At 39.9% G+C, this 10,756-nt stretch overlaps 1 protein-coding gene across 1 annotated transcript; it reads right to left on the bottom strand.

Annotated features, from left to right (window-relative positions):
* Positions 1-1,929: 1,929 nt before the first annotated feature.
* On the bottom strand, positions 1,930-7,928 carry LOC117391026 (activator of 90 kDa heat shock protein ATPase homolog 1-like). The gene is made up of 9 exons (XM_033988842.2): positions 7,580-7,928; positions 6,468-6,658; positions 5,775-5,857; positions 5,589-5,706; positions 5,038-5,132; positions 4,474-4,599; positions 3,533-3,634; positions 3,251-3,302; positions 1,930-2,876 (listed from the first exon to the last, which is right to left on the bottom strand). The coding sequence occupies exons 1-9, from the start codon at positions 7,657-7,659 to the stop codon at positions 2,719-2,721; spliced, it is 1,005 nt and encodes a 334-aa protein (XP_033844733.1). The 5' UTR covers positions 7,660-7,928; the 3' UTR covers positions 1,930-2,718.
* Positions 7,929-10,756: the final 2,828 nt, after the last annotated feature.

Genomic DNA, 10,756 nt, shown 5'->3' with positions numbered 1-10,756 from the left:
TAATAGTTGACCTTCTTGGCCTGCATTTAGAAACTAGAAACTCAATTGACTCAAGACACACTCACCAGCCCTTTTAGTGAACCATAAAGTCATGTTTTGCCTTAAAATACTTCAGTAATCATTTGAAAAGACAATATATGTGAAGTTTAAAATAATTCCAGTCTGCTCTCCTTTTACTATCCATTGCTGCTGTTGCTACCATGCTACTGTCCTGAAAACTATAAATAATATGGAATCTAAAAACAGCTTGTAATTTTGTAATATTCAGTTGGCATAGATTCAAGGTCAGATTTAGGTCATGGCATTTCAGACTGGTACAAATCTTGTTTACAGTTCAAGCCCCTGATTTATACAAGTAGTTTTCCTATTATATATTTGTTTATTTTTATTTAATTTTACAGTTTGTACAGTTTTTATTAAAGATGGTCCATGATGGTCTTATGAATAGTCTGCCACTTGATTTTCTCCATGAAGACGTCACTGTTTTGCGCAGAATGTTCCACAGTATGGCATTAGTCTATGGTGGTGCTGCCAGAAAAACACAAAAATTCAATAAATGAAAGGTAAATATGTTTAATGCTATACTGTGGACCATTCCAGGCAAAGCAATGGCATCTGCAGGGAAAAATCAAGATGCCGGACATCCCTCCAGAAAAGTTACATAGTGCACCTTTAATATCAGTTGATTTTTATGAACATGTTTTTTGAACAGCCTAAAACATATATTATTCCTCCATTTATAAGTACTCCTGAGCAAGATCCAGGCTCAGATCTGAAAAAGAGTCCCTGGACACAGCTCTGAAGTCGCTCACTGCTACTGACAGTTTGTCCAGAACCACCAGAAGAAGGCTGGGTCAAATGCTCAGTAAAAAATGTCCCTACGAAGGTAGAAAATCATGTTATTGTCCACAGATCTGGGCCAAAGTCAATCTAAAAAAAATGCTGCCTGGAGATAAGAAGTCCGCACATTCAGAGTTTTCTTAGTAGTAATTTAACCACTGCACTACTCAACAGTAACAGCGTTATTGACGTTGTTGATGTTGACCATCATCTGAGGTATAATACTACCCACAACGGATGAATGAATGACCAGAATCTGTTGAGAATGCAAGTCTCCAGTTCCTGATGATAAATACACTTCCATTCTCATGTCTCGTTTTACAACTCTTGGGCTACTTCAGTTTTAAACTACAAGAACTGCCAAAGCAATTTCCTTGATATGATGAGAAAAATCTTTCTCACAGGTTAAAACAGTTCATAGTCCTGCATCTTACTACAGGTGTGCCCCAAGGATCAATCCTAGGACCTATTCTGTTTTGTGTGTACATGAATGATCTCCCGCTTGTTATGTCACCTCCTGAGTTGTAGCAGCTGCACTTTGTTAGTGTAAGGCCCCATACTAACTGTAATCCTAGAGGAGAACCCAGAGGAGATGGTTAGCCTCATTGCAGTCATGAAAACGAGACAAGCAGAGCCACCCAGGATAACAGATGGGTTTAACACTTGTGTCACTATCTTAATTGTCTTGCTGTTGCAGAACAAACTTGACCTAATATTTTTCTGTATTTTACTATCTTTGTTTCGAGGGTAACAATGTGTACCTCTGGTAAAAAACTGCAAGTAAAAACTTGTCCAACTAGCATATCATTAAATCAATACATAGAATAAATAATAATAAGTAGAATACATTTACTCAAATGTGAACATAGATTATGTTATTAAACTGAAATTGATCTAATGTTCTAATCCAGGAAATGGCAACAATGTTATTCCCCTTTTTAATGACAAAAATACTTCAACAGCATTTTTCCACACAAGCAAAATCCTAGTTTGTGATTTGTGTTTACTTACAAAAGCTATAAACCTTTTTTGATTCTGAAGCAATACTAAAATGAAAGAAAGTGAATATAAGAAATAAAATAAAATGGACAGTATAAGCATTTATGATGGTAAAATAGTGCTTGGTTTGCATTAGTCAGGAGTAAGTTGTTCCAGGTGGCCTGATGGGATGACCAGTTCTTCTTATTGGTCTGTATTGAGTAGTTCTAGTATCCAGTGGTCTGCTTAATGGAGTGAGTGGTTCTTGTTTATAAAGTTCTCCTTATTGATCTGTTTTACAGTTGTAGTTCTTGTTGATACTCTATACTGAGTAGTTCTAGTATCAAAAGTTCTGCTTTGCACCGCACACACACCAAAAGCGTCAAAAGAGCTTCTCTGCTCTCATTTCGCTCTCTAGTTGTCTCCAGCTCTCTATGGGGATTCAACCACGGACGGGGGTATTTAGGAGTGAGTTTAGGGCCTCGACCAATGCCTAACATGTGTCTGTCAGAAGGTATTCTCTGAGTGGCTGTTGCCATGGCGATATCACTCCACATTTGCATAAAGTTAACTCCAGTTCAACTCTGCTAAGCTCAGATCACACTAGTTTCCTCAGCACTTCCTCTATCTCATCTACTCTCTACTCCAGGCTGCTCCTCCAGGCTGCTCCTCCAGGCTGCTCCTCCAGGCTGCTCCTCCAGGCTGCTCCTCCAGGCTGCTCCTCCAGGCTGCTCTTCCAGCCTGCAGAGGAAATAACTGGGAGCTGTTCACTCAAATTGCTCATGTCACTCTTGGTGTGAATGCAGTGTAATGAGTGAATAGTTCGACTGAGTTCTCTTCATTGGCCTGTATTGAGTAGTTCTTGTATCCAAAGTTCTTAATAATTTGTAATGAGTAGTTTTAGTATCCAAAAGTCTGCTTGATGGCCTGGAGGTAGAAGCGGGTCCAGCCTTCTCTAGTGCTGTCCTCAAACCCAGAGGGGATGCCCTGAATGTCCACAGAAAGACCTGTCTCTCCTCCTCTGTCCTCAAACAGAAGGATCACTGTGGCAAAGTGGTCTAAGAAAGAAGGAGGAGATTGAGAAAGAGAGAGAGTCAGAGAGAGAGAAGGGGAGAGAGAGAGAGGGATATGGAAGAGAGGGGGAGAGAAAGGATAGAGAGAGGGCGAGGAGGAGAAAAAGATGGAGAAAGGGGGGGGAGGAGAGGATAAAGAAAGAGGGGGAATGGAGTAGGAGGAGAAAGCATGTGAGAGGAGAAAAAAGAAGAAAAGAAAGCAAGAGGAGGAGGAGAGATAGGAGAAAAGGAGAGAGAGAGGGAGGTGAGAGGAGAAGGAAAGAGGGAGAGAGGAGGAGGATAGAGAGGTAAGTAAGTAAGTTTTTATTTATGTACAGGAAATATTTAAAATTCTCTTCTCTTCAGAAGCCTGTACTTACCTTTGGGCCATGACCTGAACCTCCACTTCATCTCTATGCCTTTGTCTGGGACCTGGACATTAAAAAGTCATTGTTTTAATTACATTTAATGACTATGTTCCATAATGACCTATCTGAATACACTACCCCATTCATACGATAAAGGTGGGTTAAGAGTCTTGCCAAATGACACTGGAACAGTATAAAATGTATAACAGGGATTGAACCAGCCTCAGCCAATGCTTTTTGCTTGGTCAGATTGTTCAGTTTAACAGCTGTGTTTTTACATAGACTGTGTCTCACCAGCTGCACAAACTCTCCGCTGATGGAGCCGTCGAGGAGCTGGAACTTTCCTCCGTTGCGAGCGTCGACCTGAGCCGGTGAACGTGTGAAGATCTGCACAAACTGACCACAGGGAGGACAGAATGAAGCATTATTTATAGAACACGATATGTTCACAAAGTAATTCAAATTTTGGTTTACAAACAAGAAAAACACATTGAAATCACAATCCAAACTAATGAACAAACAAAAATAACCATGATAAAATATAACATTTAAATATGTTGAGCTGCTCCTTTGAGAACATGGACAGTGTCCTGTTGTGTTTAGGAATGAGCACGAAGATTGTGTATTCATGGGTTTCAGCTTCCTTGTTATTGATACTTTGCCGCTGATGTCACCAACATTCCCTGGGAGTGTGACGCTAACTGTAGGTATTGCTCTGACTGAAGCTCTATTAGACTTTAATCTGATCTTGATTTTAAGAGAATCTGATCAGAAAGAGCCAACTTAGTTGGAACTACAACAGGTGAGCAGATTTGTGCTTTTAAACAAGTCTCACACATAACATAACATAACAGTCACTTAGCCAACAGTTTTTTCAGTTAGTCACTTTCCCCATTTTGTGTAAAAATTCCTAAACAGGACCATGGACACTTATATTGATTACAGGCTCCAGAAAATATGGTGTTTGAATCCATTTTGTATTTTTTCCTTTTAAAACTTTTTTGACAGTGTTTGCTAATGTGTGCATTCTGTCACCATGGTAACTACTGAACATTCCACCATAGAGATGCATGTAGAATGCCCCCAGCTTTATGTCACCGCAAAGTATCAATAAGCAACAGTTTGAGGACTTTTTATCATTCAAAAGATACAATATTTTGTTTTGTTGATCACTATGGCAACGGTCCTAACTTTTCATTATTCTAAATCTTGGATAGCCCTTAAATATTCCTTACATCTTGGCTGATGAATGTAGTGTACACTTCGTCTGGTGTGGTGAAAAACGTTTCCCTCAGTTGGATGTTTTGAGTCGATGTCTTTCCCACACTGCAGGTGGCGCCACTCGAGGGACCTGAACTGATCTGTCAACACAAGTCATATGATATAGATACATATAAATTAGGTTTGCCAAAAGTATCAAAAATCTGATCCTCATTTGAACAAGAATCAATATTAGAAAAGTCACATTCACAGGACAGAAATGAACATTTCCTGAATAGCTTTAGAATGATCTGGAGCTGTATCAGAATAAGTATAAAACCACATAGATTAGTATACGCCCATGGACCACTATGGAACCTACTTGGACCACTGGGGGATTACACAGATATAAGACCACATGGGAATATAAAAGAAAGTACTACTATTTAATGCTGAAAATCACATTATATTATCATAGTGGTATCAGAATCGGAATTGAGTGTCGAGTGTCAGCTATTCCTTACTACTGAAATTGAGTTTAAAGTTTTACATTTATAAGATTAAATAAGTAAAGGTTTATGGATATTATAAGGTCTTACCTGTGTTTTACTCTGCACCTGTGGTTTACTCTGGGCTGGAGGGGGCGGGGCTTTTGGTCCATTGGCTGTGGGCAGAATCATCCCCTGACTGAACTCTGAAGAAGGAAGAGGAAATACAACAGTTAGGCCTAGTTCTAACAGGAGATGTACACTTAAATATTTCACAGTACTAGACCGATCACATAAGGCAGAGATCATTTATTTGTTCAATTTTTACTGCTATAACGGGCGGACTGGCACAACTGTGGAGGCAGCTGATACATCTAGTTTTAGCTGAATTTACTGAATAATACAGATGTTTTTCAAAATATTGTGCAGCACCTACACTGTTTGTCCATTGTCATTGCCATGTTTGTTTTGGTTCATTTGGGAACAACTGTGCCTTAACCAAACCATAGTATTGCCCTGTGATTGGTCCATGGACTCAAATGCAGAAGTGTTCGAAATAGATTTGTTTGAGTTTGTGAACTAGTAAAGACTGTGTAAATTCCTCTAGCAGTGCAAGTATAGTATATAGTACAGTATATAGCACAGGATACATAGTTCCTTACCACTTTTGAGTTGCTTGGTGTAGTTGTCCAGAGCGTGGCGGACTTCAGGGATGCCTTTGCTCTTCATAAGTTGCACCAGAGGAGTGGGAGGGTGGTCTGCACACAGAGCCACACAGATCTGAGAGACAAGAGAAGAATCAGGCTAATGTTCATCTGAGCTCTAAACATTATGTTCTTTAGACTCACATCCAGCTCGTCTGCGTCGTTTTCATCTGACAGGTTGGCCACGTCCACCGTCCCTCTATACTTCACTCCAGTCTTGGAAGTTCCTAAAGAAGAAATCAGGGTTAGTTGTATAAATCTTCACTCTGCCACATCTTTAAATGTGCACTATGTAACTTTTTCACTGAAGGATCTGTCACTTGCTTGTATCCATGGTGATGTTAGTGGTTTGTCTGGAGGGTTTTACAGTATGACATTTAACTTATTTATCTCCAGGGAGACAAGCAGATGACAACACCAGGACAAGTTACAGGTCAGATCAGTGCAGAGACAGCCCCACTCTCAAGTAATAAAGGCATATGTAATAGAATAAATGCAAAATAGGCATTTTTAAAAGTGCACAATGGAGCTTTTCCGGTGGTGGGTCTGCTGCCTGCTTGTCTCCATGGAGATCTTTTAACTTTGCCTGAAATGTTCCACATGATATTTACTTATGAAGTGTTTCATTGCTGAAAAACATGTCTTCTTGCAGATCTGAACGGTAAAATGGCCCAGTGGAATCTCTTGCCTGTTTCCACTGATATATTTAAGTTTAAGGCTATACTATAAAACATTCCAGACATAAAAACAAATGAGTGCACTATGTAACACCTGAAAAGTTACATAGTGCAGCTTTAATATGGAATAGTAGTAGTAGTAGTAGTCTCAGATTCTGACCTGTCCAGTTGGCTCGGATGACCCACTCGTAGAAGTAGAAGAGTTTTCCTTTGCGGTTGTTGATACAGGCCTCTCCCTCCAGTTTACTCACGTCAGTCACCTGGCACACGCCCTCTGACCCCTCCACTTTGACCTCCAGCAGCAGGGCCTTCAGACGCTCCTCCGACCAGGAAGTGACATCACGCTCAGTCCTGGAATCACATCGAAGTCAAACCATTTAAATATACTGAACCCAAAACAAATCACTTCATCATAAAACATATTATTACAGTAGACATTTTGTTGCCTTGAATTGAACTGGACGGAGAATAAGCAGTATAAAGTAAAAAAAAAAGAAACTGGCTCAGACATTTCTATGAGTTTGATGAAAAAAAAAGTAAAACATTATTTGTATTTAATTTTAAAGATGCAATGTATAACTTTGCTGGTAGGGGTTCCACCACCTGTTTGTCTCTAAGGAGGGGTTACAGCTTTGCCTGGAATATTCCATAGTGTGCCATTAAGCTTATCAATAATATTAGTCTTAAAAATAAAATATTATTGTTTAAAAAAAAGAAAAGAAAAGAAAGAAAACCAGTTGAGATCACTACTTTCTATTGCCTCTACACAGATCAGACCTGTAACTTGGTTGATGGTACCACTGCTGGGGTAACAGTAGCTCAGTTGGTAGATAAACACCCTAGATGAATGCCGTTGTTGTGTCCTTGGGCAAGACACTTAACCCCCCTTGCACCCAGTGTCCCTGTACACTGGTGTATGAATATGTGTGTGAATGGGTCAGTGGTTCCTTGATGTAAAGTGCTTTGAATGCCTTGAAGGTGGAAGAACGCTATATGAAAATGTGACCATTTACCACCTTCTTTGCCAAGTTTAAATTTAATGCCATATTGTGGATTATTCCAGGCAAAGTAATAGCATCAGAGTGGAGACAAGCAAGTCACGAGTCCCCATATTATATAACTACTAACCAGCTGCAGGCATGTGTGTGACAGAACTTGTGAGCAGAACAGTGAAGCGAGATTACACTGTTGATTCATTAACTAATAAAATGAAACAACAAAAACACTTTAGAACAAACATGTCCGTCAGTGATTTGTTAGACTTAAACTCACCAGTGCCAGTTGTTAACGTTAGTGGCGTCTGCTCGTTCCTCTACAATCCACCGGGGGTCGCCCTGTCCCCACTTTGCCATCACTGAACAACTTCAAAAATCCACTGGTCCAATTGTAACAAAACAATAACTAAACAAATGACAAAACTAGGTGCTAAACATTTGAATACTTGAAGTATTCAAAGTTGAAGTTGTAATCCAAGTAAATATACAGACTGAAGTACAGGAGCCAGTTGAAGTAGTAGCTATAATCATAAATAGTAGCTGGCGTGTTCTGTAGCCTTTGGGGTGACTGTAGACCTATTTATAGACAGCCTCAGTGTGTGTCCAGGCTGGAGAACGTACTGGAGCTCTCTGCTTTAAATAACTGACAGATTCCATGTACCCCCCTTTAGTACTTTAGTAACCCCTCCTATGAAGATGTGGTAGAGGAGCCAAAAATATTATACAAGCAGTACTTCAAAATAAAAGTACAGAAACAAGTAGAAAAAGTAGCTTTATCCAAAGTAGTCCTCACGATACAAATATTTTAAGTTTGATTTTGATACTAAGGAATAGACTCTGATATCATAATGATAATTAAAAACACAATAGAATGTCATTCTTAGCATTAAATGGTAGTCCTTTCTTTTATATTCCCCTGTGCCCTTCTATCTGTGTAATCCCTCAGTAGTCCAGGTAGGTTCCATAGTGGTCCATGGGTGTATACTAGTCTATGTGTCTTATACTTGTTCTGATACAGTTTAAGATAATTCTAAAGTTATCCAGGAAAGGTCTATGTCTGTCATGTGAATGTGATTTTTTTTTTTTTATTATCGATACCTGCTCAAGTGAGTATCTCATTTTGATACTAGTTTTAGTATCGATTAGTATTAGTAGAATGATCAGAATAAGTATAAAACCACATAGACTAGTATACGCCCATGGACCTCTATGGAACCTACATGAACCACTGAGGGATTCCACAGATATAAGGCCACATGGGAATATAAAAGAAAGTACTACCATTTGATGTTGAAAATCACATTCTATTGTCTAAAGAAAGAGTGTTTTTATTATCATCATGGTATCAGAATCGGTATTGCATACTGAGTCTATTCCTTAGTATTGAAATCAACATTGAAATTTTAATATCATGATAATACTACGTTCAGCTTCCTGTTCTATGGTGCCATTTTGAGGACTGTTTTTGTCCTACAACAGAGGTATGAGTAAAAAATAATATCACTGAATTAGCATTAAAAGGTTGAGCACATGTCAGTGGAAAACGCGTATTAAAAAATGTATTAAAACGTATTAAAAAAGTGACACATGAAGACAGCAGCTGTCAAACCCAAGCACCTTCTGTTCAGGCTATTTCCAGGCCAGCTAAAGATAGAGCCGGAAGAGAGCACATTTCACACTAAGACACATGTTTAAAAACTACTAAACTTGTCACACTGAGTAACTTTTCTGTTGGTTGGTTTGCCGCCTGCTTGTCCTAATGGAGATATTATTGTTTAAAGTATTGTTAAAAAACAGTGAATAAATGTGACATAGATACACTTAATGCCATTATGTGGAACATTCCTTGCAAAGCAATAACATAGAGCTAGGCCTAACCCCCCATCAGAAAAGTTACACAGTGAACCTTTAAACACTGTCGCTGCTAAACCAGACTGATTCTGTCTGGTACTTGGAATCAGCTCCTTTCAAAGGTACATCCAAGTTTGATAAACTGCCCAAGATTGTGAACTTCCTGGGAATGACTGAGGATTATCTTCTAAAGCAGTCACTATACGCACAGAGGTATTTCGATATCAAGGGAGGAAAGTGGAGTGAAAACTGTGTAAGAATACAAGGATATAAGAGGTGATAATGCACAAGGGTACCAAGTTGGAACTGGATTTAAGACCTACGAGACCTCATGAGGAAACACGAAAAACCTCAACCCGACCCAGAGTTCAAAGAGTGCATGGCTCTCTTGGACCTGCTCAGGAAAATATCCACATTTGACCCATACAAGAGGACTGAGAGGACTGGCCCAGCGGATGCTCTCGTCCACCCATTTATAACCATGGAGCACTTACCCAATGGGATGCAGTACACTAAGGAGGAGAATGAATGCATGTTGCTGATTCAGACAATACACACGGCTACACGAGACAACACAGGAAGAGCCTGAAGCAACAGTGCTGAAGAAAACTACTCCCTGAGTCTGCAACTCAACAACATGGTGACAATGCAATAAGACAACTTAATATGTCCATCTAGGCCCAGCCATCTCATCTCCATCGACCACCAAGACTTTGTTCACTGAGAACTGAATAGAAAGTGCATATTCAAATGTTTGTTTTTGGTCTTGAGGCTGCCCTTTTTTCCATCCATCCATTTTCTTCTGCATCTTCTCTGTCCTGAGACACTTTTTCAATTTTTTCCAGGGATCTTCTGAGGTGTTTCCAGGCCAGCCTAGAGACTTAGTCCCTCCGTCATGTCCTGGGTCTTCTCTGGGGTCTTCTCCTGGTGGGACATGCCCAGAACACCTCCCCAGGGAGGCATTCAGGGGGCATCTGGTACAGATGCCCGAGCCACCTCAGTTGCTCCTCTCGACATGGAGGAGAAGCAGCAGCTCTACTCTGAGTTCCTCCTGTGTGGCTGAGCTCCTCACCCTACCTCATGTGCAGCCACTCAAGGGGGGAAACTCATTTTGACCGCTTGTCCTTTTGGTTTGGCTTTTACCCAAAGCTCATGACCATAGGTGTGGGTAGAAACTGGCCCGTTTATCTGAAAGTTTTGCCTTTCGAGTCCAATACCGTGACACTCTTATAATGTGTTTCACACAAAATAAGAGGGGTGAAATAGTAATGATCTGAATGGGAATTGGAGTGATAAAAAATAAATACCAAGATCATACTAATGAGTGTTTCCATTAATATAGGTGACTATGGTGCCCCCATAGTCTAAAACTCTCCCTCATAGTCAAACAGCACTGATTCTTAACCATATGGTCCATGGTAGGGCCACAAGCACATCCCTGAGCCTTGAAAATAATATAATAAAGCAAGAGCTACCTGTGGCTCTCCACCTCCTTCCATGCAGCTTGCCAATTATACTGACCTTTGTAAATGCATAATTTTGATGCCTAACTTGTTACAAATAACGGATAATGGTTTATGTTTTATAGACATCTAACTGTACC

The sequence above is a fragment of the Periophthalmus magnuspinnatus genome, chromosome 3 (assembly GCF_009829125.3).
Source record: "Periophthalmus magnuspinnatus isolate fPerMag1 chromosome 3, fPerMag1.2.pri, whole genome shotgun sequence".
Lineage (NCBI taxonomy): Eukaryota > Metazoa > Chordata > Actinopteri > Gobiiformes > Gobiidae > Periophthalmus > Periophthalmus magnuspinnatus.
Note: the sequence above shows the minus strand (reverse complement) of the source record. Positions and strands in the feature narration are given on the sequence as shown.

What these genes read in the sequence shown, in the direction of transcription:
- LOC117391026 (XM_033988842.2), bottom strand. Translation starts at nt 7,659, where the DNA reads ATGGCAAAGTGGGGACAGGGCGACCCCCGGTGGATTGTAGAGGAACGA. An exon ending in ACGACGCAGACGAGCTGGAT is followed by an intron (nt 5,707 to 5,774) that starts GTGAGTCTAAAG and finishes CTTGTCTCTCAG; the next exon opens with ATCTGTGTGGCTCTGTGTGC. An exon ending in AGGTGCAGAGTAAAACACAG is followed by an intron (nt 4,600 to 5,037) that starts GTAAGACCTTAT and finishes TTGTGTTGACAG; the next exon opens with ATCAGTTCAGGTCCCTCGAG.